Source organism: Dipodomys merriami, unplaced genomic scaffold (assembly GCF_024711535.1).
Source record: "Dipodomys merriami isolate MVZ:Mamm:240054 unplaced genomic scaffold, mDipMer1.0.p SCAF_271, whole genome shotgun sequence".
NCBI lineage: Eukaryota > Metazoa > Chordata > Mammalia > Rodentia > Heteromyidae > Dipodomys > Dipodomys merriami.
The window spans coordinates 1,232,501-1,259,130 of NW_027204171.1; the positions used below are offsets into that span (position 1 = coordinate 1,232,501).

At 51.4% G+C, this 26,630-nt stretch overlaps 1 protein-coding gene across 2 annotated transcripts; it reads left to right on the forward strand.

Annotated features, from left to right (window-relative positions):
• The first annotated feature begins 4,934 nt into the window (after nucleotides 1-4,934).
• Thoc3 (THO complex subunit 3) lies at nucleotides 4,935-12,777 on the forward strand. Of its 2 annotated transcripts, none has more exons than XM_070036533.1 (6): nucleotides 4,935-5,294; nucleotides 7,405-7,561; nucleotides 8,822-9,026; nucleotides 10,328-10,439; nucleotides 10,564-10,664; nucleotides 11,926-12,050. In XM_070036533.1, the coding sequence occupies exons 1-6, from the start codon at nucleotides 5,028-5,030 to the stop codon at nucleotides 11,951-11,953; spliced, it is 870 nt and encodes a 289-aa protein (XP_069892634.1). In that variant the 5' UTR covers nucleotides 4,935-5,027; the 3' UTR covers nucleotides 11,954-12,050. The 2 variants fall into 2 exon arrangements, with proteins under 2 accessions (XP_069892634.1, XP_069892633.1); XM_070036532.1 differs by having other exon boundaries at nucleotides 4,936-5,294; nucleotides 10,328-10,489; nucleotides 11,926-12,777.
• The last annotated feature ends 13,853 nt before the right edge of the window (nucleotides 12,778-26,630 follow it).

Genomic DNA, 26,630 nt, shown 5'->3' on the forward strand with positions numbered 1-26,630 from the left:
GTACAAAGGCTTTCTCTGGCGGGTTGCCTAGGACCAGTGGCAATTTTGTCTCCAGGGAACACTGATAAACGGGGGCCTCCAGAAGGGAAGGGGGGCAGTGACCTGAACAGAACATGTTTCTGTTTGGCTTTTTATCTCTGCGAACACCAGCAACATTGTATTCCTTTATGTTCATAGACTGCGGGACCAAGCCAGTCATTCACTGAAAGGTGTGTGGGAAGCTCTTAAAGAAACATCTACCTCAGGAGGCTGAGATCTGAGGATCACGGTTCAAAGCCAGCCCAGACAGGAAGAGGCTGTGAGACTCTTTTCTCCGATTTATCACCAGAAAGCCCGAAGTGGCACTGTGGTCAAGTGGTAGAGGACTAGCCTTGAGCAAAAGAGCTTAGGGACAGTGCCCAGGCCCTGGGTTTAAACCCCAGGACTGGCATGAAAAAAAAAAAAGAAGAAACATTTATCTACTTATTGATCTATATATCTATCGATGTATCTATGTATCTATCTATGCATCTATGTATCTATGTATCTATCTATGTATCTATGTATGTATGTATGTATGTATGTATCTATCTATCTATCATCTATCTATCTGCAGTACTGGTATTGAGCTCAGGGCCTTACTTTTTCTTTTTGGTCTTAGTAAGGCTTGAATTCAGGGCCTGGGCTCTGTCCCTGAGCTAGCAGTCTACCAACTTGAGACACAATGCCACTTCTGGTTTTCTGATGGGTAACTGGAGATAAGAGTCTCATGGACTTTCCTGCCTGGGCTAGCTTTGAACCTCAGTCCTCAGTTCTCAGCCTCCTGGATAGCTAGGATTAAAGGTGTGAGCCACCAGCGTTGGGTGCTTTTTTTGTGTGTGTACCGGAGCTCATTCCCAGATCTTAGGTACTGTCCTTTAGCTTTTTCACTGAAGACTAGCATTCTACTACTTGAGCCACAGCTCCACTTCTGGCTTTTTGCTGGCTAATTGGCGATAAGAGTCTCACAGACTTTCCTGCCCATGCTGGCTTCCAATTGTGATCTTCAGATCTCAGCCCCCTGAGTAGTTGGGATTACAGGCATGAGCCATCAAAGCCTGGCTGAAATAGGTCTTTTATTGTAGTGGTGGGAGAGGAGGAAAGAGGAACAGTGTGGTTGAAGTATTTTAAACGCATGTATGAAAATAGAGAAAGGTAACCTGTTATCATGGTTTTAAGAAGGGCAAGGAGGAAAGCAAGAGCTGGTGGATCTGATCAGAATGTGTTGTGAGCCAATATGGATGTGTGTAAATAAAATCCCCTTGTACAAGGAACTAATAGACATCAATAATAAAAGTTAAAATGCAAAGCAAGCCAGGCGTTGTAACCTTAGCTACTCAGGAGGCTGAGATCTGAGGATCCTGGTTCAAAACCAGCCTGGGCAGGAAAGTCTATGAGACTCTTATCTCCCATGAAGCACCAGAAAACTGGAAGTGGTGCTGTGGCTCAAGTGGTAGAGCACTCACCTTGAGCTTGAAGAGCTGAAGGACAGCACCCAGGCCCAGAGTTCAAGCCCCACGACCGACAAAAACAAAACAAAATGCAAAGCAACATGAAATAACGTAGGGTGGAGGCTGTTGAAACATTGCAAGAGCGAAATGAAGGAGAAGCCAGCAAGGCCAGAGGCTGAGGGGGAGAGAAAGGGGGGATTACCATTCTCTTGCCTTTGAGACTCTGCCTGCAGGTCTCCAGTGTGGCCAGCAGAGGGCGGTGGAGTCAAGGCAGCGGGAGGTGTTGGTGTCCATGCAGCCTTCATTCCCGGCTCTCCAGCCTCATGGTGTATTTGCATTCCCTCCCTCCTCGCTCCGGGTAGTTGGCTGACATTTTGAAATGTCAATGTCAAAAACACTTCACATCACAGAGTGGTGTCTGAGTTTCTATTCTAGTTCTTGGCCTATAATTTAACCCGTGACAAAGCCCTCGGTGTTTCTAGCACTGGTGATTATTGGCCAGGCCATGGGTGGTTATAGAACATGGATTCTGCTTGGTACAGGTCTGAGGACCATCCATAGCTGAGCTTTATCTGTGTCTTTGTTTTTTCTTTCTTTTGCCAGTCCTGGGGCTTGAACCCAGGGCTGGGACACTGTCTCTGAGCTTCTTTTGCTCAAAGCTAGCCCTCTACCGCTTGAGCCACAGCACCACGTCTGGCTTTTTTCTGTGTATGTGGTACTGAGGAATCAAACCTGGGGCTTCATGCATGCTAGGCAAGCACTCTACCACTAAGCCACCTTCCCTCCGTTTGTTGTATGTCTGTCTTTTCATTTATTTATTTAGTGCTGGTATGGGGGCTTGAACTCAGGGTCTCAAGCTGTTGCTTGCATTTTTAAATTTCTTTTTCCCTCAAGGCTGGTGTTCTATCCCTAATCCACAGCTCTACTTCCCAGCTTTTTGCTGGTTCATTGGCGATAAAAAGTCTCATGGAACCGGGCGCCGGTGGCTCACGCCTGTTGTCCTAACTACTCAGGAGGCTGAGATCTGAGGATTATGGTTCAAAGCCAGCCCAGGCAGGAAAGTCTGTGAGGCAATTAACTCCAATGAACCACCAGAAAACTGGAAGTGGTGCATGCTCGTTGCAGGAAATGAAGGCGAATGACTAGGAGGCCAGGTCAGGTCTGGGCCCCGGTGTCCACAGGTGATGGCCAACGGTCAGCCCAGCCTGGCCATCGCGAAGGAGATCTGTGTCCTCAGTTCACCCACACACATCCACGCGTGCCAGGGTCCAGGGGTGAGTCTCGGGAAAGATGGTGTGGTCTAGAACAAAAGCCGGTCCTTGTGGACCAAGAGGTCATCATGTCCAGCTGTGGCCCTGGGAGGCTTTGTGTGGCCTGGCCTTCCCCGCCTCTTCTTCTCCACTGGGCGCTGCAGCCCTGCGGGGTTTGTGGGTCTCTCTCAGCTCCCCTGGGGCTCTGTTTTCAGCCTGTCTTTCATGTCTGCTTGGCAGTTGGAACGGATTCGTCAGGCGTGTGCTGGCTCTTCTTCATCAGCTGTGTAAGAAGATAAGTTGTAAATAAACACACTTGCTCCGAGGCCCGTCCCTCCATTGCCCTTGATTCTCAGGGAAGAACAACAAAAATGTGTGTGAGTATATATGCAAATGTATATATAAAGTGCGTGCATATATATAAATGTGTGTGTATATATGTGTCTAGCTACCTGGTGGAAAAGATCTCATAAGTCATTTAATGCAATTGATCCATTTTAAACTATTCTATTCTTTTGGTCATGGGTCTTGAACTCAGGGCCTGGACACTGTCCCTCAGCTCTTTTGCTCAAGGCTAGGCACTTTACTACTTGGAGCCACAGATCCACCTCTGGTTTTCAATGGTTCATTGGAGATAAGAGTCTCACAGATGTTCCTACCCAGGCTGGCTTTGAACTGCAATCCTGAGATCTCAGCCTTCTGAGTAGTTAGGATGACAGGCGTGAGTCACTGGTGCCTGGCTAAGAGATTCTTAAAAGCTTATACTACTTTTGCCAGTCTAGGCTGGAGCTAGCAGACAAATGTCTGATTTAAGGTAGACTGAAAAATGGCAAAAGTCCATGAAGTGGACATTTACTTTTCACTCTTTTATTTTTTGCATTTTTTTTTTTTTTTGTCGGTCGTGGGACTTGAACTCTGGGCCTGGGCGCTGTCCCTCAGCTCTTCAGCTCAAGGCGAGCGCTCTACCACTTGAGCTACAGCGCCACTTCCGGTTTTCTAGTGGTTTATTGGAGATAGGAGTCTCACGGTCTCTCCTGCCCGGGCTGACTTTGAACCGCGATCCTCAGATCTCAGCCTCCTGAGTAGCTAGGATTACAGGCGTGAGCCACCAGCGCCCGGCTATTTTTTGCATTTATAAGCATGTACAGGAAATAGCTTTAAAAAGTTTGCCTTCATTAAGTCCCCCCCCCCACAAAAAAACCCCTCAGATCTTTCCTTCCCTTTCCCCCAGTTATAACTGCTAGTCCTAATTTCAAGGCCTTCTGCTGTAAAAGAGGAATGGGAGATATGGGGTGGTAACAACTCCAAAAGAAAGATGTTTTACTGATGGTAAACGGAGGTTAGAGTTGTCTTTTTCCCCTTGATTATATAGGTTACTGATTCAGGAACAGGTAAGAGAGCTCCATTAGGAGCCCCACCCAAATTAGAATTAGACCAGGCTCACGTCTGTCATTCTATCAAGAGTCTGAGATCTGAAGATCTAGGTTCAAAACCAGCCCTCGTGGGACAGTCTTGTGAGACTTAAAAAAAAAAAAAATCTAATAAGCCAGCAAAAAGCCAGAAGAGGAGCTGTGGCTCAAGTGGTAGAGTGCCAGCCTTTAGCAAAAGAAAAAAAGGCTCAAGGCCAGAGCCCAGGCCCTGAGTTCAGGCCCCAGAACTGGCACACACACAGACACAGAGACAGACAGACAGACAGACAGACTCACAGACACACAGAGACACAGACTCATACACACACAGACACAGACAGACAGACAGACAGACAGACAGACACACAGACACACAGAGACACAGACAGACTCACACACACACAGACACAGACAGACAGATAGACAGACACACAGAGACACAGACAGACACACACACACAGACACAGACAGAAGACAGACAGACACACACAGATAAGACACACACACAGAGACAGACACACACACAGAGACAGACACACACAGACACAGACAGACAGACAGACACAGACAGACAGACAGACAGACACACACACACACACACACACACACACACACACACAGGCCCCAGACATCCACTTGAAGCAGGTCAGAAGCACATGCTTTACTATTTGAATGGGCCCAGGCGCGCGCGCGCTGCATGCCGGGATTTGTAGTCCCTCGGGACGGGCCCCAAGCGCGCGTGCGTCCGCGGAAGGCGCGGCGGGGTCGCGCCTGCGCAGCGGCGGCGGCGGCGGCCGTGCAGGCGGAGGCGGAGGCGGAGGCAACGGCGGCGGCTCCCAGCGCGGCGCCGGGACGGACTGACCCTGGCGGGCGGCCGCGCAGTCCACCGGGAGGTCGGCATGGCGGCGCCGGCGGCGGCCGTGGGGCCCTCGGCGCTGGGCCCGAGCGGCCCCGGCTCGCTGGCCGCCTGGAGCGCGGTGAGCGGCGGCCCGTCGCGCTACGTGCTGGGCATGCAGGAGCTGTTCCGCGGCCACAGCAAGACGCGCGAGTTCCCCGCGCACAGCGCCAAGGTGCACTCGGTGGCCTGGAGCTGCGACGGCCGCCGCCTGGCCTCGGGCTCCTTCGACAAGACGGCCAGCGTCTTCCTGCTGGAGAAGGACCGGCTGGTGAGCGGGAACCGGCCGGCCGGGGGCGGGGCCAGGGGCGGGGCCAGCGGGGAGGGCGGGGCCCGCGGGGAGGGGCGGGGCCAGCGGGGACGGTGTGAGAGGAAGGGGAGGGGCGGGGCCAGAGGGGAAGGGCGGGGCCAGAGGGGCAATGTGAGGCGGAAGGGGCGGGGCCGGAGGGAGGGGCGGGGCCAGAGGGGAGGGGAGGGGCCAGAGGGGACGGTGTGAGAGGAAGGGGAGGGGCGGGGCCAGAGGGGAAGGGCGGGGCCAGAGGGGCAATGTGAGGTGGAAGGGGCGGGGCCGGAGGGAGGGGCGGGGCCAGAGGGGAGGGGAGGGGCCAGAGGGGACGGTGTGAGAGGAAGGGGAGGGGCGGGGCCAGAGGGGACGGTGTGAGAGGAAGGGGAGGGGCGGGGCCAGGGGGAGGGGCGGGGCCAGAGGGGACGGTGTGAGAGGAAGGGGAGGGGCGGGGCCAGGGGGAGGGGCGGGGCCAGAGGGGACGGTGTGAGAGGAAGGGGAGGGGCGGGGCCAGAGGGGAGGGGCCAGAGGGGGCAGGGCGGGGCCAGAGGGGCAATGTGAGGCGGAAGGGGCGGGGCCAGAGGGAGGGGCAGGGCCAGAGGGTCGGTGTGAGGGGGAAAGGGGCGGGGCCGGAGAGGAGGGGCGGGGCCAGAGGGGAGGGGAGGGGCCAGAGGGTCGGTGTGAGGGGGAAGGGGCGGGGCCAGAGGGGCGGTGTGAGGGGGAAGGGGCGGGGCCGGAGGGGAGGGGCGGGACCAGAGGGGAGGGGCCAGAGGGGCGGTGTGAGGGGAAGGGGTGGGGCCAGAGGGGCGGTGTGAGGGGGTAGGGGCCAGAGGGGCGGTGTGAAAGGAAGGGGCGGGGCCAGATGTGAGGGGGGCGGGTTGGGTCTAGAGGGGGAGGGTGTGAGGGGAGACTAGAGGAAGGGGAGGAGCATGAGCAGGAGGGGCCGTGTGAGGGAGGGGTGGAAGGAGGGGAGGGGCTAGAGGGGGAGAGGAGGTGTGGCAGGGAGGGTGGGAGGGGAGGGGCCAGAGGTAGAGGGGTTCTTTGGGAGAGGGGTCAGAGGCAAGGGGAGGGGCGTGAGGAGAGGAGGGGGCAAAAGGAGGGGGCATGTGGGAGAGGAATAAGAGTAGGGGAAGGGGAGGGCATATGGGGGAGGGAAGTTGTGAGAGGCAGGGGTAAGGGGAGGGACAGGAGGAGGGAAGGGGGTTGGAGTGGTGAGGGTGGGTTAAGGGGGAGGTGTGGTGGGGGGGAAGGGGTGGGTAGGGAGGAAGGAGGTGTGGTGGAGGGGAAGGGGTGGGTAGGGAGGAAGGAGGTGTGGTGGGGGGGAAGGGGTGGGTGGGGAGGAGGGAGGTGTGGTGGGGGGAAGGGGTGGGTGGGGAGGAGGGAGGTGTGGTGGAGGGGAAGGGGTGGGTGGGGAGGAGGGAGGTGTGGTGGAGGGGAAGGGGTGGGTAGGGAGGAGGGAGGTGTGGTGGAGGGGAAGGGGTGGGTCGGGAGGAGGGAGGTGTGGAGGGGAAGGGGTGGGTAGGGAGGAGGGAGGTGTGGTGGAGGGGAAGGGGTGGGTAGGGAGGAGGGAGGTGTGGTGGACTGGCCTGAGCATGCTGAGAAGCGGGGTGAGCCAGATGGTAAGGGAGCATGGGTAGGGGAGGTGTGTGAGGTCCAGGGGAGCCAGTAGTGCCCAGAACCGTGCGTGACACAGTGACATGGATGAAGATGCTTTGTACTCACAAACTGGCTTGTTGGGTTGAAACCCCTTTGTACAACGACTTAAAGACTGGAATGATCATAGTCAAAGTCTCTGGCTCATGGAGTCCCTGTGCCTTCTCTGAACAGGACCGGGCGCTCTTTGGGAACTGGGAGGCCGGTTGGGATGTTGGTGGGAGGGTAATGGGGGAAAGTCAGGAAAGAGGGAGGCCAGGGAGGGCAGGAGGGTAAGAAGCTGGGGTTCAGGGGGGAGGCCTTGGAGGCATCTGGCAGGGAGTTTGGGAGAAGGGACCTGGGAGGGCTGTGTGTTGTTGGGAATTAGCCAGGTGTTCCATGCTGGGATTGTAGTGGAGCAGGGGCCTCCGCCGTGTGGATTGATGCCTGCGTTGTGCTCTTTAAGGTCAAAGAGAACAACTACCGGGGCCATGGCGACAGTGTGGACCAGCTCTGCTGGCACCCCAGTAATCCCGACCTGTTCGTCACTGCCTCTGGGGATAAGACCATTCGCATCTGGGATGTGAGGACCACGAAATGCATTGCCACCGTGAACACAAAAGGTGACGGTTCAAACAGGGCCTGAGGTGAACAGCCACTCACCGGATGTGAGGTCCAGAGACCCTGACTGAATGTGAGGAGAAAGGGGGATGGGTCTTAGCATAAGTGAAGATGAGAGTCAGGTTCACACCTGTAATCCCAGCTACTCAGGAGGCTGAGATCTGAGGATTTGCAGTGTAAAGCCAGACCTGGCAGGAAACTTCAGGAGACTCTTATCTGCAATTAACTACCAAAAAGCTGGAAGTGGAGCTGTGGTTCAGGCGGTAGTGCGCCAGCCTTGAGCTTTGAAAAAGCTCAGGGACAGCACCCAGGGCCTGAACACAAGCCCAGTACTGGCACTGGAAAAAAAAAAGGGCGGGGGGATGGGGGTGTGGGGGGGCTCCTACAAAGGCGTGGAGAAGTTCTGATAGGTTAGAATGGGGGCAGCGTGGAGGGTTTGGTGATCTGGAAAGAAACAATGAGAAAGGCTTTTTCTTTTTGGTCGGTGGTGGGGCTTGAACTCTGGGCCTGGGCGCTGTCCCTCAGCTCTTCAGCTCAAAGTGAGCGCTCTACCACTTGAGCCACAGCACCACTTCCGGTTTTCTGGTGGTTCATTGGAGATAAGAGTCTCATGGACTTTCCTGCCCTGGGCTGGCTTTGAACTGCGATCCTCAGATCTCAGCCTCCTGAGTAGGATGACAGGCGTGAGCCACCGGAGCCTGGCATGATGAGAAAGCTTTGTATCACATTTATTGGCTGTTCTTGCTGGATATTATCCCTATCCTGCCAGCCATGAGATCACTGATAGTCATTGATTCGAAGATGTCTTTGATTGGAAGACGTGCCAATATTTTATGTGTCTTAGGGAAAGAAAATTGCCAGATAACCATGCTTCACTAAAAACTTGGGAGATCTCTCCAGGTATTTACTTGTTTATTCTTGCTGCTGGTACTGGGCTTGATTTTTTTTTTTTTTTTGGGTCCAGTCATGAGGCCTGAACTCTGGGCCTGGGCGCTGTCCCTCAGCTCTTCAACTCAAGGCTAGCACTCTACCACTTGAGCCATAGTGCCACTTCTGGCTTTTTGATTTTTTTTTTTTTCCTTGAACTCAGCTTTTGCTATCTTAGCTTTTTTTTTTTTTTGCTCCAGGGTGGTGCTCTTACCACTTGAGCCACAGCACCACTCCTGGCTTTTTCTGTCGATGTGGTACTGAGGAATTGAACCCAGGGCTTCGTGCGTGCTAGGCGAGCACTCTACCACTAAACCCTGCGTCTGGCTCCCCAGGGGAAAACATTAACATCTGCTGGAGTCCTGACGGGCAGACCATCGCCGTGGGTAACAAGGACGACGTGGTCACCTTCATCGACGCCAAGACGCACCGCTCCAAAGCAGAGGAGCAGTTCAAGTTCGAGGTGAACGAGATCTCCTGGAATAATGACAACAACATGTTCTTCCTGACCAACGGCAATGGCTGTATCAACATCCTCAGGTGAGGGTGGGGCTCCCGCACCAGCCCAGGGTCTGTGGGGGTTAGCCAGGAACCCTCCCTGAAAGGACTTCACAGATAAATGGTCATCAAAAAGGCCTCCTTAGCTGGGCACTGGTGGTTCACACCTGTGATCCTACCTTCTCAGGAAGCTGAGATCCAAGGATCGTGGCTCAAAGCCAGCCTGGGCAGGAACGTCCAAGAGACTCTGATCTCCCATGAACCACCAGAAAACAGGAAGTGGGGCTGTGGCTCAATGGTAGAGCGCTCGCCTTGAGCTGAAGAGCTGAGGGACAGCGCCCAGGCCCACGACCAAAAAAAAAAAAAAGGTCTTCTCTTTCATCGGGCATCTTTGAGCTAGATATGCCACTGAGTCCTCTGTATCTTTGACTTCAGTTCTCATGGAAATTCCAAGGAGTTGTTGCATCTTGCTTTTAGAACTCAGGGCCTTAGCACGCTTGCTTATTAGCCTTTTTCTGCTCTGCCACTTGAGCCACTTCTGGCCTTTTGCCTTTGGCCATCTGTGGCTTGTAAAGAACCTGTACTTTCTGTGGTTAGGACTTGAGTACTTCCTTCTGGACCTGTGGACTGTTTATCCCAGCTCACATCCAGATGTCCATGCTGATGGGCGCCGACTTCTGTCCCTGTATTGTTGCTCTGTCCCATTAGTGCACCATGCATTGTCTCTTGGCCTGCAGAGCTGTCATTTGGGGATGATGTAATTTTCTTGCGCCCAGTAGTTTTCTAGCTTGCATCTTGTCTTGTCAGTTTGCAGTTCAGACTCTCGGTTCATCCCAGAAAACGAAACGAGTTACGGTTGTGGTGTCGCCATCTTTTTTTTTTAATTGTTAATATAAACATGATGTGCAGAGGGTTACAGCTACATAAGTTAGGTAAAGAGTACATTTCATTTCTTTTTCTTTTTGTGTGTGCTAGTGTGGGGCTTGAACTCAGGGCCTGGGCTCTTGTCCTTGAATTTCTTTTGCTCAAGGCTAGCACTCTACCACCTGAGCCATAGCACCACGTCTGGCTTTTGCTGTGTAGGTGGTACTGAGGAATCGAACCCAGGGCCTCATGCATGCTAGGCGAGCATTCCACCACTGAGCCACTTTCCCAGTAGGAGTACATTTCGTTTTGAACAACGTCACCCCTTCCCTTGCTCCCAGTTTTTCCCCCTCTCATCTCCACACACAAGTTGTGTAGTTCTTTTCCTCCATAAGGAGACCCACGGCTGAGTGTTTGTCTTCACTCGGTGCTTCCTGCCTTGTCTCATCTCTCATTAAGTCGTCGGTGTTATTTCTCAGCTACCCGGAGCTGAAGCCGGTGCAGTCCATCAACGCCCACCCTTCCAACTGCATCTGCATCAAGTTCGACCCCACGGGCCGGTACTTCGCCACGGGCAGCGCGGACGCCCTGGTGAGCCTCTGGGACGTGGACGAGCTGGTGTGCGTGCGCTGCTTCTCCAGGTGAGGGCCGGTGTGGGCCTTTCCCGCCCCTCCCGCCGCCCGCGGGGTCCTGACGCCCCTCCCTCGGGTTTCAGGCTGGACTGGCCCGTGAGGACCCTGAGTTTCAGCCACGATGGGAAGATGCTGGCGTCGGCGTCCGAGGACCATTTCATCGATATAGCCGAGGTGGAGACGGGTATGTGGGTGACCTCCCTCCCTTCATCCTGGCGCTGGGCCTCGGGGCTCTGAGTCTCCCTGCCTCGCCCAGGGGCTGACCCAGGGCCGGGTAAGGTGAGAGCGGGGGTCAGGAAAGAGTCACTTAAGATTCACTTCGTTCTTCCGCTACCAAGAGATGTTTAAATGGAGACAAGGGAAAGGAAAGCATTGGCCACTTTCAGCCATCTAAACGTTTTGTTTTGTTTTTTGTCGGTCATGGGGCTTGAACTCTGGGCCTGGGCGCTGTCCTTCAGCTCTTCAGCTCAAGGCGAGCGCTCTACCACTTGAGCCACAGCGCCACTTCCGGTTTTCTGGTGGTTCATTGGAGATGAGTCTCATGGACTTTCCTGCCCAGGCTGGCTTCGAACCACGATCCTCAAATCGCAGCCTCCTGAGTAGCTAGGATTATAGGTGAGAGCGGCTAGCGCCCAGCTCATCTAAACATTTCAAGTCCTTTACTGGGCATGGTGGCTCATCTGTAATCCTAGTTACTCGGGAAGTGGACATTGGGAAGACTGAAGTTCAAAGCCAGTCTGGACAAAAGTTCTAGAGACCCCATATCAACCCTTAAGCTGGACATGCTCCAGTGTGCCTGTCATCCCAGCTATGGAGAAAGTGTAAATAGGATTGCAGTCAAGGCTGGCTCAGGCAAAAAAAAAAAAAAATAAATAAAAGCAAAGCAGGCTGGGAGCGTGCTCAAGTGGTAGAATGCTTTCCAGCAAGCGCAAAGTTCCCGAGTGTAATCTCCAGAACCACCCAAAGCCAAAATCAAATCTTTCTGTCCAAAAGGCATGTTACCAAGATTTTTGCTTTTAAGTTGGGCACTGGTGGCTCAAGTCTGTAATCCCAGCTACTCAGCTTTTGTTCAAAAAACAAGAAAAGTTGAAAAACCAGGTGCCGGTGGCTCCCGCCTGTCACCCTACCTCCTCAGGAGGCTGAGATCTGAGGATCACGGTTTGAAGCCAGCCAGGGCTGAAAAGTCTCTAATTAGCAAAAAAGCCAGAAGTAGAGGTGTGGCTCAAGTGGTCAAGGGCCAGCCTGGAGGAAGAAAAACAAGAAAAAAAGCCTTAGGGTGAGCATTCAGGCCTGGCACCCAAACCAACAAAGCAAGGGAGGTTGAACATGGAGGAGGGAGGGGAAGGGAGGTTTCTGGGCTGGGCCTGTGATGGATGGTGGCCACCGAGCCGTGGTGCTTGCTCTTAACAGGGACTTGTTTCCTCCTCTGCCGTTGCTTTCTCTAGGGGACAAGCTCTGGGAGGTGCAGTGTGAGTCCCCAACCTTCACCGTGGCCTGGCACCCCAAAAGGCCCCTGCTGGCGTTTGCCTGCGACGACAAAGATGGCAAGTACGACAGCAGCCGGGAGGCCGGGACGGTGAAGCTGTTCGGGCTCCCTAATGACTCCTGAGGCCGCCTGGCGGAGAGAGGCCTGGGGGGAGAGGCCCTGGGAGAGAGGCCCTGGGAGAGAGGCCCCGGGAGAGAGGCCCCGGGAGAGAGGCCTGGGGAGAGAGGCCCCGGGAGAGAGGCCTGGGGAGAGAGGCCTGGGGAGAGAGGCCCCGGGAGAGAGGCCCCGGCCCTGGCTCCATAGTTGATCTGTTCTCTGGGACTTGCTGGGCCCCCCCAGTGCCTGTAACTTGGTACAGATCACACATGTCTGTGTCAGGCTCTTGGGATGCCTGGGCAGTTCCCTCTCTGCCCCTTCTGTGCTGGAACCCAGGACCCAGGGCATGCTGGGCAGGCCCTGTTACCACCGAGCTGCATCCCCGCCCCTTCCTGTGTGCTTCTGGGGGCCCCCCCGTTCTGTCTTCATTCCCACACCAGGGGGCTCTGTACTGTGCTCAGTGGCTGGGGCAGTGTGGTCCCTCCCCCCTCTTCCCACCTCCTCCTCCCTCCTTGCCTCTCCTCCTCCCTCCTCCTCCGCCCTCCTCCTCCCTCTACTTTTTACATGTGGTAGACTTTATTGGGCTTGAGGCTTGTGCAGCGCCAGCTTGTGGGCGGTCGGGATGGAGGTTTACTATTTTTCTATTTCAAATAATTTTAAAAGATTTGTAATTTTGAGACTTGAGCGTTTAATAAAACTAGTTTGTTTTTTTTAACTCTTGAGACTTTTAAATGATGGTGTTCCTTTTCCTATTTTGCTCTCACTCTAAGGAGGTATTGCAGCTTAAATTTTTTTCTTTTTTAAGTCCGAGTATGTGTGTTTCTATGTGTGTCTGTCTGTATTTATTTATTTTGGGCCGTTACTAGAGGTTGAAGTCAGGGCCTGGGCGCTGTCCCTGAGGTTTTTGTTTTTGTTTTTGTTTTCTCAAGGCTAGTGCTCTATCACTTGAGCCACAGCTCTATTTCTGGCTTTTTGGTGGAAATAAGAATCTTAACAGACTCTCCTACCAGGCTGGCTTCAAAGCAGGATCTTTAGATCTCAGCCCCCCTGATTAGCTGGGGTGACAGGCGTGAGCCACCAGCGCCTGGCTTCTGTTTAATGTTCTAGCCAAACAACTCTAAAATATAGGGACTAAGCATGGGCTACACAGTCTTTCAAGTCATCATTTAGTTAAGAACATATTTATTCTTACACAGGATCCATAGATAACAAATTAGAGCCAACACTGAGCCAGGTAATAAAAATAACACAAAGCCAAGATAAAACAAATACAACTTAGAAAGTCAGGATGGGGAGAGGGGGAGGGGGGAGGCTGGGAAGAGATGTGAAGGGTAAACAAAGGAGGAGGCTGCAATGCTTGGTAAGAAATGTACGCATTATCCTGCCCATGTAATTGTAACTCCTCTGTACAGTATGTTCACAAATAAAATAAAATTAAATTAAAAAAAATAAAAGAAAGTCAGGATGGGGAATTACATAGAAATACATATAAGGGCATCTATGAGTGTTGACTTAACATTTTGGCTTTGAGCTCCCTGGTGGCAGAGTGAAGAAGGAATAAGGCATTTAGCTGATACTTCCCGTTAAAAAGAAACACATTGATTCCTTGTGGAAAAAGCAAAGTTTTCCATGGAAAGGATCTTTCTGTCTCTACATCTAGAAGAAACTGCTCATGGAGGGCTTGGTACCTGTGGGAATGTTTTGATTTTCATCGTATCCTAATGTTTTGGAGGCATTAAAAATAGATAGAACCAGCACTAGTGGCTTAAGCCTATCATCCTAGCTGCTCAGGAGGCTGAGATCTGAGGATCACGGTTCAGTGCCAGCCCAGGCAGGAAAGGCCAGGAGACTGTTTATCTCCAATAAACTACCAGACAGAAGTGGCGCTGTGGCTCAAGTGGTAGAGCGCTAGCCTTGAGCTGAAGAGCTAAAGGACAGCACCCAGGCCCAGAGTTTGAGCCCCACAACCGACAAAAAACAAAAAACACCTCAATCACGATGTTTGTAGAGTACTGAAAAAATTGGGAGAATCACCATTCGCATTTTGGAGCTTGTCGTTCCAAAAGTTTTCCTGTGTCCCACCTGTTCCTGTGGGAAGATGTGTCTGTGCAGAATTCTGGGAGAAGATCGGACCTGACAGGATGTACTAGGAAGGTACCGAGCACTGTGCTGGGAGCATCGGAAGTAGGTTTAATGTGTGTGTGTGTGTGTGTGTGTGTGTGTGAGAGAGAGAGAGAGAGAGAGAGAGAGAGAGAGAGAGAGAGAGAGAGAGAAAGAGAGAGAGAGAGAGAGAGAGAGAGAGAGAGAGAGAGTGAGCTTGGGAAGTTCAGGTTGTCCCTTGTATTTTGTGGTCCTCCACCACTGGGGGGCGCTGCTGTACTCCCACCTCCCCCAGGCAATGTCTCTCCATTGGCCTCTCTCCTGGCCTCTCCAGCTACTGACTGTTAATTCATCGGCTTTGTTTGGAGCAGCGCCGTCCCTTGGCGCCTTGGCTTTGTGATGTGCTTGAATTTTGTAAGCATGTGAAGCTACTCGTTCCTGGGTTCGGGGATATCTTTCCCTCCAGCCTCCCCCCCAAAAAAAAACAACTCTGCCAGGTGCCCTAGGGTCTTGTCTGACACGTCCATTGCTGGATTGCGGGTTTCTAGCTCAGTACCCAGGGCTCCGAAGCAGGTGTTCAATAAGTCTGTATGAAATAGATGCACGGGAAGAGGAGTTGCAGATCTGAGCAGAATGCTGAGAGGCGAATGTAAGATTGGCTTGGTGGAGGACGGAGCTTGGGGAAGAGCAGAGCAGCTAAGAGAAGTGAAGCTCTACTGTAAACACAGTGTTCAGAGCCCAGCTCAGTGGCTCACGCCTGCCATCCTCGCTACTCGGGAGGCTGAGATTTGAGGATCACCGTTTGAGGCCAGCTTGGACAGGGAAAGTCTGAGAGACTCTGGCAAAATGCCACAAGTGCAGGTGTGGCTCAAGTGGTAGAGGGCCCGCCTGGAGCACAAAAAGGTCAAGACCAGGGCCCAGGCCCTGAGTTCAAGCCCCAGGACTGGTGGAGACCCAGGAAGGGGGATCATCGCAACTCTGCATGAAGTGCTTTGTAGGGGAATCTGTGACCTTGCTCTCGGTGATCAGGGGCACCAAACATCCAAATCTGGGGGACCAGTGGCCTTGCAGTCCTGCAGTTTGTCCAACCTGCGGCCTGCCCGGCTGTCCCCCACGCACGATGTATCCAGCTTCCTGGTGGGGGCATCGTAGTGGGTGTGGAGATCAGGGAGGGGCTGCCAGCTGCCATGGAGATGGAGGCTGAGGAGTGGCTCCCCAGAATGGCATGAACACAGGATGGATGTGGGGTGGGGCAAGGTGGGGAGTCAGGACCACGAAGACAGACCACGTTGGGGAGGGGTTGGTATCTGGGAGAGATAGTGACCCCCAACTCTTCTCCTTGGCTGTCTTGGTCAGACCAATCTTTTTTTTTTTTGGTCCGTCATGGGACTTGAACTCGGGGCCTGGGCGCTGTCCCTCAGCTCTTCAGCTCAAGTCCAGTGCAATACCACTTGAGCCACAGCGCCACTTCCGATTTTCTGAGTGGTTTATTGGAGATCAGAGCTCAGACTTTCCTGCCCTGGCTGACTTTGAACTGTGATCCTCAGATCTCAGCCTCCTGAGTAGCTGGGATGACAGGCGGGAGCCACTGGCGCCTGGCTTCCAATCTCTTTTCTGAAGGTGTTTTCTCGAAGATTCTCTCAAGGACGTAGCCTCTTCTAGCAGCCTGTGCCACCAGAGATGGAGGGCAAACAGACTTGCCATGAGCACTTGGGGTGAAATCATTGGCTGTTGTAGGGTTGGTTTAGTAATGACCAGCCAGAGCGCTGGTGGCTCACGCCTGTCATCCAAACTACTCGGGAGGCTGAGATCTGAGGATTGTGGTTCGAAGCCAGGCTAGGCAGGAAAATCTGTGAGATTCATCTCCAATAAATACCAAAAAAAACAGCTGAAGGTATTGCTGGTGGCTCAAGTGGTAGAGCACTAGTCTTGAGCAAACGAAACTTGGGGACAGTGCCTAGGCCCTGAGTTCAAGCCCCAAGCCTGGCACAAAAACAACCACCAACCAGAGCCTGGGAAGCCCATAGCTGTTTGGACCTGAGCCCACGGGCGTGGGGTTAACCGGCTTCTTAGCCAGTTTGGCACTGTTTGTCTCGAACTACAGGGTCAGTTAGTTCCCCGAATGCTGAAACCTCTCTGAACTTCCGGCTCCCCCTTGTAAGGAGAGGGATTTCCCATCAGTGGGGAGTGAGTACCCTGTAACACGCAGTACGAAGAGTGCTTGTGCACAGAGTGCTGGGTCCCCCTGGGCTGCCCTTCCGACTTTGCCCTCCCCTGCCTTTGGCTTCTCTGGGATTGCAGGACAGGGGGACCCTTGGAGACCCCCAGAGAGAGAGTTCCTGGAGCTGAGCTGCGTTGGGAATGCCTGTAGTTTCCTACCCTGGAAATGCCAGAACGGGTGATCTCAGCCACTCAGGAACAAATGGTTACTTCACCGTAAAGAAGACAGAGGGTCAGGGAAGGAGGGGAAGGAGGGAGGGAGACAGCCTCAAGACCCAATATAATGACCCACTTTCTCCAATGAGCCCTCCTAACCATCATGCCAGTGGCCGGCCCATCCGCTGCAGGTCCCCAGCGTGGCCACCAGAGGGCGGTGGAGTCAAGGCAGCAGGTGGAACGCTGCTCTCTTGTCTGGAGATGGTGTCTGTGCCTTTATTCCCAGCTCTCCAGCCCGGCCGTGTATTTGCACTGGGCCGTCCCCTCCGTCTATACAGATGCAGATGTAGAAAACCTTTCACAGCTCAGGGCCCTTTTGGGCTCCTGCTTTGTCTTGTTGGCACGGGGGATTAGCGGCAGCTGTGGGCCTGGCTTTGCTGGTGGTTGTGTTTATTTCTCAAGGGTACAGGTTGTGCAGAACAGGGGGGCCTGCTCCTCTCCCCCCCCATCCTCCCCCTCCACCCTGGGGTGGTTTGGCAGAGGGAGGGAGGAGCCCCACGGATTGCTTGCTCATCTGCCAGTTCAAAAGTTAGGGGCCTGTTCCGTCTTGCATTCCTCCCCCGCTTTGCTTCCCCAGGCTCCCCATCTTCACCCTTTGATCCTGTGGGTGGAGACTGAAGGGAGCTTTGAATCTTTAATCCATTTTCAAAGCTAGCTGGAAGCAGAGCTTGAGGGGGGGCGGGGAGGGGGTTGGATTAACGCAGAGAGGTGCAGGTGCCCTTCCAAGGGATGGAGAGCTGGGTTTATCACCGTTTAAGACAATTAGAAGAGATTCCATGTTGGCCTGTACCAGGTGATTGTGTGTGTGTGTGTGTGTGTGTGTGTGTGTGTGTGTGGTGGGGCCTGAACTCTGGGCCTGGGCGCTGTCCCTCAGCTCTTCAGCTCAAGGCCAGTGCTCTACCACTTGAGCCACAGCACCACTTCTGGCTTTTGCTGCTTATGTGGTGCTGAGGAATCGAACCCAGGGCCTTGTGCATGCAAGGCAAGTGCTCTACCACTGAGCCACCTTCCCAGCCCTGTGTACCATGATGATCTCTACATGTTAACTCTCCCAACCCTGGTGTGTGCAGGACCCGGAAGGAACTCAAGGAGCAGATGGGAATGTCCACAAGGCTTAGGGATGGCGCGGTCACAAATTCAAGCCAGCTGGGCACCCATGGCTCACGCCTGTCATCCTCGCTACTCAGGAAGCTGAGATAGGAGGATCACAGTTCGAAGCCAGCTGGGGCAGGAATGGCTAGGAGATTCTTCTATCTCCAATGAAACAGCAAAAAAAAATCAAGAGCCAGAAGTGGAGCTGTGGCTCAAATGGCCGAGCACAAAAGCTTCAGAGGCAGCATCCAGGCCCTGAGTTCAAGCCCCAGGACTGACACCAAACAAACAAACACATCTGGGAATCCAGAGTCTCCCAAGCTGGGAACACCCAGCTCTACCACTAACCAATGCTGTGACCCTGGCTGGGTCTTCTCATGTGTCAAAGTGGGGGTGATCGGGCTGGGCAGGCTGTGGCCTAGAACAAAGGCCAGTCCTTGTGGACCAAGAGGTCATCATGTCCAGCTGTGGCCCTGGGAGGCTTTGTGTGGCCTGGCCTTCCCCGCCTCTTCTTCTCCACTGGGTTCTGCAGCCCTGCGGGGTTTGTGGGTCCCTCTCAGCTCCCCCGGGGCTCTGTTATCAGCCTGTCTTTCATTTCTGCTTGGCAGTTGGAATGGATTCGTCAGGCGTGTGCTGACTCTTCTTTTTCCCCCTCGCTGCTGCTGACAGGGATCTGGGATCAGCTCTGTGTGAGGATAAGTTGTAAGTAAACACATTTGCTCTGAAGCCATCCCTCCCCGCATCCCATGACCTCCGATTAGAATTGGACAGCATTGAATCAGGGAGCCGAAGACTGTTTGGAAAAAGCTTTTCTGAAATCAGTTTGTTCAGGTAGCTCATTTTTTTTTTTTTTTTTTTGTCCGCCGTGGGGCTTGAACTCTGGGCCTGGGCGCTGTCCCTCAGCTCTTCAGCTCAAGGCGAGTGCTATACCACTTGAGCCACAGCGCCACTTCCAGTTTTCTGGTGATTTATTGGAGATAGGAGTCTCATGGTCTCTACTGCCCGGGCTGGCTTTGAACCGTGATCCTCAGATCTCAGCCTCCTGAGTAGCTAGGATTACAGGCGTGAACCACCAGCGCCCGGCTCATTTTTTTTTTTAATGGGAGAAGAAATTGAACATGTTTGGTTAATTTGTCAGGCCTGGTTGGGCACTGGGGGCTTATGCCTGTAATCCCCATTCCTGGGGAGTCTGGGATCTGAGGATCGTGATTTGAAGTCAGCCTGGGCAGGAAAAATCTGTGAGAATCTTACCTCCAATCAATCACCAAAAAGCTAGCAGTGGAGATGTGACAAAAAAGCTGAGTGACAGGGCTCAGGCTCTGTGTTTAAGCCCCAGGACCGGGTGTGTGCACATGCACATATGCATGCATGTGCGCGCGCACACACACACACACACACACACACACACACACACACACACAGATTGCCATGTCCTTACTGATAACTCAATGATAGAGACAGAACAAGAAAACAGTGTCTGAGCCCAAAATTTCTACCACAGTAATGTTGTGTGTCAGTCATTCATTCAGTCCAACAATATGGGGTGAACATCTAGTAATGCAGTCTGTACTCTGCTCTGAATATCAGAGACAGAGTTGAGTAAAAAACAAATTCTTGCCCTTCAGGTTCTTAGGAACTTTCCATCTTTCCTTCCATCCCTCTTTCTTTCCCTCTAACTCTCTCTCCATCCCTGGCTCCATCCATCCATCCACCCATTCATACATCTACCTATTCATCCATCCATCCATCCATCCATCCATCCATCCCTCCATCCATCTGTTGATCCATCTACCTACTCATCCATCCATCCATCCACCCATCCACCTACCCATCCATCCATCCATCCATCCATCCATCTATCTGTCCATCTACCTACTCATCCATCCATCCATCCATCCATCATCCACCCACCCACCCACCCACCCACCCATCCATCCATCCATCCATCCATCCATCCATCTGTTGATCCATCTACCTACTCATCCATCCATCTATCCACCCATCCACCTACCCATCCATCCATCCATCCATCCATCCATCCATCTATCTGTCCATCTACCTACTCATCCATCCATCCATCCATCATCCACCCACCCACCCACCCACCCACCCATCCATCCATCCATCCATCCATCCATCCATCCATCCATCCATCCATCTACCCATCCACCTACCCATCCATCCATCCATCCATCCATCAACCTACCCATCCACCCATCCATCTACCCATCCTATCCATCCACCTATCTGTCCACCCACCCATTCACCTATTTATTCACCCATGCACCTACCCATTCATCTATCCAGCCACCTGTCAATCTATCCTTCTACCCATCCACCATCAACAATCCATTCCCAACCCATCCATCCCCCCATCTATCCACCCACCCACCCACCCATCCATCCATCCATCCATCCATCCATCTATATATCCACTTATCCACATATCCATCATCCATCCATTCATCCATCCTCCCACCCATTCCCTATCATCAATTCATCCCCTATCCATCCATCCACCCATCCATCTACCCATTCATTTATTCATCCACCTACCATCCATCCATCCATCCATCCATTCATCTCTGCTTCCCTTCCCTACCTCACCCATCATCCATCCATCTGTACACACACACGCTTCCCTGTCATCGACCCTCTCTCATCCATTTATCTTCCTACTCACCTGTTATCTTGACATCATCTAGTATCTATCCACATTCTATCCATCTGTACCTCTTTATCCATTCATCCAGCCATCCATGTCACTGTAAGTCGACAAGTCCTGGGTTGTACTAAGATTGAAATGACTAAAATCAGATCTTTTTTCTCTTTCGGCTTTACCTCTGGTGGGTGAAAAGCCTTTCTTTATGCGACTCTATGTGACAAAAAAGGGCTTGCATTTACTTCTTATTTCTGAGCAAGCTTCACTCTTGTGGGGGAGGAGGAATAGAGCTCTGTTTTTTTCTTGGTGGGGCTATCCCAGCAGGAAAGACCAGGAAGAATCTTCTAGGCAGGAGGAAAAATGGGAATCAAGGTAGCAAGGTATCAGGTGGGTTTCAGAGGAAGGAGAATTCATGACCTTGGACCAGTCTTTCCAGAAAGGAACAGGCAAACTACTGCTCAAGAGAAGCTGTCAAAGGCTGCAAAGACCCTGGCTTACCCATCTGGGGCTAGTACTTTACCCTGTGGTTGCCTGGAGTCCATTTGCCAGGCTTGAGCAGGAAGTGACGTGAGTTGGGGGGGGGCGGGGCGTTGGGGACATCTCTGTAGGAGAGGAGGAAGGCCAGAAGTATGGACCTCTTCCTTTAACATGATGATCTCCATTTCCACTTGTTTCCCTGCAAACCACACCTTTCATCTTTTCCTTGTGGCTGAATGACATTCTACTCTGTGTGTGTGTGTGTGTGTGTGTGTGTGTGTGTGTGTGTGTGTGTGTGTGTGTGTGTGTGTGTGTGTATACTAGTCACATTTTCGTGATCAGTTGTTGAACTTTTCTTGCAATCTTTCTTGTTCTTAGGGAATTGGTTGAGCTTCTTGGATCTGTGGGTGTATAGTTTTCACCAAATCGAGAAAATGCTGGATGCTCTTTTCCTCAAATATACTTTTCTGTCTGTTCCTTTCTTCAGAAACTCCAGTGGCACATAGAATAAATTTCTTGACATTATTCTGTGGTGTACTCACTCTCTGTTCTTTTGAAAAGATTCTGATTTCTTCTTTTCTTTTGGTCGGTCGTGGGGCTCGAACTCAGGGCCTGGGTGCTGTCCCTGTGCTCTTCAGCTCAAGGCAAGCACTCTACCACTTGTGCCATAGCACCATTTCCAGTTTTCTGGTGGTTCATGGGAGATCAGAGTCTCATGGACGTTCCTGCCTGGGCTGGCTTTGAACCATGATCCTCAGATCTCAGCCTCCTGAGTAGCTAGGATGACAGGCGTGAGCCACCGGCACCCGGCTGTTTCTCTTTCCTTGGTTCTCTGGTCATGTTGGCCTGGTTCTGTGTGTAGTCTGGGGTGGATTCTTCCTCTCTATGGAGGCTTGTCCATCAGACACTGTATCTGACCTCCAGGGCCGGGAGCTGCTTTCTCCAAACTTCTTGCTCTGCTGAACACTTTGGCCGAGACACGTCAGGTATTTCTGTAGTCTCTGCTCTCTGGTGCAGGCCATTTACCACAGGTTGTAAGCAACAGCCCCCCTGCTTCCCCTCCCATTCCCTGCCCTGGGTGCCCAGTGTCCTTTCTCCAGGCGGTTAGGTAAGCTCTCTTTGTTTTCCTGTCTCTCCGGGATCATTATCTTTTATTGCCCGATGTTCAGGAGCTTGGAAACTGGCTATTTCCTTTTTTTTTGGGTCCGGTCGTGGGGCCTGAACTCTGGGCCTGGGCACTGTCCCTCAGCTCTTCAGCTCAAGGCTAGCACTCTACCACTTGAGCCACAGCGCCACTTCCGGCTTTTTTCTTATGTGGTGCTGAGGAATCGAACCCAGGGCCTCGAGCATGCAAGGCAAGTGCTCTACCACTGAGCCACCTTCCCAGCCCTGGCTATTTCCTTTTTATTCCTTCCCAGCTTTTTGATTGTGAGCACTCCATCACGCTGCCGGCCCCGGTGTCCGTTCCCCTCCTATTGCATTATTCCTCTTCCAAAACACACATTAAGAGGAAGCTTGTTCTGGGACAGTGGGCTTGGGCCCGTTCCAGCATCTTGGTTGGGACTGCTCTGTCTCGTGTTTGAGGGGTGAAGAGACTCGTCCAAGGGCACACAGTTAAATGGCAGGAGCATGGTCCCCCTGATTCTAACAGTTCCCAGATGAGAAACAAGCATTAGTTGTTGTTGTTGTTTTTTGCCAGTCCTGGGGCTTGAACTCAGGGCCTGGGCACTGTCCCTGAGCTGCTTTTGCTCAAGGCTAGCGCTCTACCACTTGAACTACAGCACCACTTCTGGCTTTTTTCTGCTTATGTGGTGCTGAGGAATCGAACCCAGGGCTTCACGCATGCTAGGTGAGCGCTCTACCACTGAGCCACCTTTCCAGCCCTTGCTCAAGAGTCTCTAGCACTCTACCACTTGAACCACAACACCACTTCTGGCCCTTTTTGATGGTTCATTGGAGATAAGAGCTTCATGGACTTCCCTCCCCTGGCTGGCTTTGAACTGAGATCCTCCGATCTCAGCCTCTTGAGTAGCTAGGATGATAGGCGTGAGCCACCAGTGCCCAGCTATATTTTTTTAATTTCTATTTTTGTAGGTCATGGGGCTTGAACTCAGGGTCTGGGCGCTGTCTCTGAGCTCTCTCATTCAAGGCTAACACTCTACCACTTTGAGCCACAGCGCCACTTCTGGTTTTCTGGAGATTCATTGAAGAGAAGAGTCTCATGGACTTTCCTGCCTGGCCTTGAACCGCAATCCTCAGATCTCAGCCTCCTGAGTAGTTAGGATGACAGGCGTGAGCCACTGGCGCCCAACATTATTTCATCTTTTTTGTTAAATGTTGATTTACTTATATTTGACATGGTAGGAAGAAGGTCTCCCTATTTTTCCCAGGATAACTTGAAACTCCTGGATAAAAGTGATCCTCCTGTCTTATTCTTCTCAAATGCTGGGATTATACGTGTTTGCCACTATGTCTATTTTACTCGTTTGTTTTTGATGGTAGGGCCCTGTGCATGCTAGGCAAATCTGCCATCATTGAACTATACCTGCAGCTCTAGAGTTTCATATTTTTTAACGATATCTTTTAGTTTCTGATTGTTTTGGGTGGATAAAAATATAATTGTCACCAGGTGCCAGTGGCTCATGCCTGTAATCTAGCTATTCAGGAAGCTGAGATCTGAGGATCACAGTTCAAAGCCAGCCTGGATAGGAAAGTTCATGAGACTCTTATCACTGAAGAATCACCAGAAAGCCAGAAGTGAAGCTGTGGCTTAAAGTGGTACAGCACTATTCTTGAGCAAAAAGAGCTCAGGACAGTGCCCATGCCCTGAGTTCAAGCCCCAAGACCACCACAAAATAATAATAATAATAATAATAATAATAATAATAATAATAATAATAATAATAATAATAGTCTTTGTGTATTGATCTTGTGTTCTGCTATACAAGTCATTTGCTCAGTTTTGTAGCTTTTTTGGAAGACTTCTTGACTGGAGAAAATTAGTCTACTTCTGCCTTTGCAATCCAAATAATTTGCACGTATTTTTCTTTTTGGATTGTTGGAAACTGCAGAGCGATGTTGAATTGAAGTTGTGAGAACACGCTGGCCTTGTATCTGATCTCAGGAGGAAAGAATCCTGTCTTTCATCAGGAAGGCTTTGTTGTAGGTATTTTGTAGTTGGCTTTTATCAACTTGAATAAGTTCCTTTTTGTGGTGTACATTTTCTGAGAATTTTTATTTTTTTTTTTAAGTCAGGGATGGGTATTGAATTTGTTCTGATGCTTTTCATTGTCTCTGGAAATGAGTGCACGGTGTGTTGTTTTCGGTTTGTTATGATTGTAAATGATAGGGATTGATATTACCAATACTAAACATAGCCTTGGATTTCCAGCCTGAAAAATATCCCCTTGGTCATAACTTATTATCCTTTTAGAATCTTGTTAGGTTCCAATTGGTAAAATTTGTTTAGATGTATATTTTTTTTATCTGTGTTTAGGAGGGTTATTCATCTGTGGTTTGCTTTTCCCATAATGCTTTTGTCTCGTTTTAGCTTCTGGAATAAATTGTGAAGTATTTTCTTTCAGTATCTTGGCAGAGTTTCTGTAGAACCTTCTTCCCCCGAAAGTCTGACAACCTTTACAAATTCAATCCTTGAACTGGAAATGTTCTTTCTTTATTATTATTATTTTTTTGTGTGTATGTGTGCCAGTCCTGGGATTTGAACTTAAACCCTGGGCACTGTCCCTGAGCCTTTTCACTCAAAGCTGGTGCTCTACCACTTGAGCCACAGCACCAGTTCTGGTTTTCTGGTGGTTTATTGGAGATAAGATTCTCACAAACTTTCCTGCCTGGGCTGGATTTGAACCATGATTTTTAGACCTCATCCTTTGAGTAGCTAGGATTACAGGCATGAACCCCCTGACTTGTGTGTGTATATGTGTGTATGTGTGTGTGTGTGTGTGTGTGTGTGTGTGTGTGTGTGTGTGTGTGTGTGTGTGTGTGTGTGTGTTTTAAACAGCTTCAGATCTCCACTTAACTGTTTGAATTTATGGAGTATAGTTATCTTAACCATTTTAATGACCTTACTTGCTAATTCTGACAGCCGTGGCAGTCCTCAGGAGTTCGGGCTCATTGATTGCCTTCCTCATTATAGTTTGTGTTTTTGTTTCCACTTTGCCTGTCTGCTACCATCTTCGATCGGGTGTCACGCGGTGTGAGTTTTACTGTGTTCAGTACTGGACATTTTTGTCTCCCTATTAATCTTCTTAATCTTTGCTGGGGTATTGCCACCAAGTTACCTGGAAACGGCTTGAATTCTCTCTCTCTCTCTCATTTTTTCCCTCCTGAATCTTTTATTATCTGTTAGGAAGGGCGAGAGCTAGGTTTAGTCTATAGAAATTATTCCACAAGACTCCAAAAAACCCTGACTGTTCCATGAACTTTTTAGCCTATACATGAAGTTAGGCCAACACTGAGTCAATGCCAGTTACTACTTACAACTCTTCTCTATTTTATTGATTGATTGATTGATTGATTGATTGTGCCGGTCCTGGGGTTTGAACTCAGGTCCCGAGCGGTGTCTCTGAGCCTTTTTGCTCCAAGCTGGTGCTCTACCACTGAGCCACAGTGCCACTTCTGCTTTTCTGGAGCTAAGAGTCTCACAGCTTTTCCTGCCCAGACCGGCCTTGAACCGTGATCCTCAGCTCTCAGCCTCCTGAGTAGCTAGGATGACAGGTGGGAGCCACTGGCGCCTGGCTTATTTATCCATTTTTTTTAAAAAAAATTACTTCTTCCTTGAGTTGAGGAAGAGGGTCCCCAAACAAAAATCACCTGGTCTGTTCTGGTCTCTGTGACTTCTGGGAGGGGGCTCTGTGGCTGGGGTTGGGGTATCATTTTCTGTACTCGTGAACGAAAACTCTCCAGATGATGAGTCACAGGCCCCTGTGTGAGGAAGAAACTCCAGGCTTTGTTTTGGAGACAAGGAAACACGTGGGTGAGGTAAACTCTCATCATCAGTGGGTGACAGAGTGCAGATCCAAAAACAGATCTGCGTGACTCAAAAATCTCAGCAGCACTGTGTACCAGGATATCGTTTTAAGGAAGGGACGGCCACTCAGGAGACATCATAACTGACTGGTGGCCAACAGCCATTCATGGCGGAGCCCTACCTCTTATTAGTTTTGTGGTCTGGAATGATGTGGTCGCGCTGGGCTACTGGTGGCTCACGCCTATCACCCTGGCTATTCAGGAGGCTGAGATCTGAGGATCGCAGTTGAAGGCAGCCTAGCTAGGGAAGTCCGTGAGACTCTTATCTTCAATGAACCACCCTCAAACTGGAAGTGGAGCTGTGGCTCAAGCAGTAGAGTGAAAAACCTCAGGGACAGTGACATAAGAGAATACTTTGCCCTTCGGCTTAGCCTTGGATAAGAGTATAGCATGGAGATGGGCCTTGTGAGGAGAGAGTGTGTGTGTGTGTGTGTGTGTGTGTGTGTGTGTGTGTGTGTGTGTGTGTGTGTGTGTGTGTGTGTGTGTGTGTGGCTTGTCTTAGGCCAGCCTTGCCTAGTTGCTTTAGTCTAGTGGGGAGGAGGGAGGAGGGGGGCGGGGAGGGCGACTGGAATGGGATTGGATTAGGCCTAATAAGATTAGGCTCACATTTCTCAGCTCTGAGGAATGGGGTGCAGAAAGCTTTTTTTTCTTTTTTTCTTTTTGGTGGTTGAAATGAAAAGCAGCGAAGCGGTTTGTGGGAGAGGAGGGATGGTCGGGGAAAAGTCTCTGTAGGGTTTTAATGTTCCCCCAGGGCC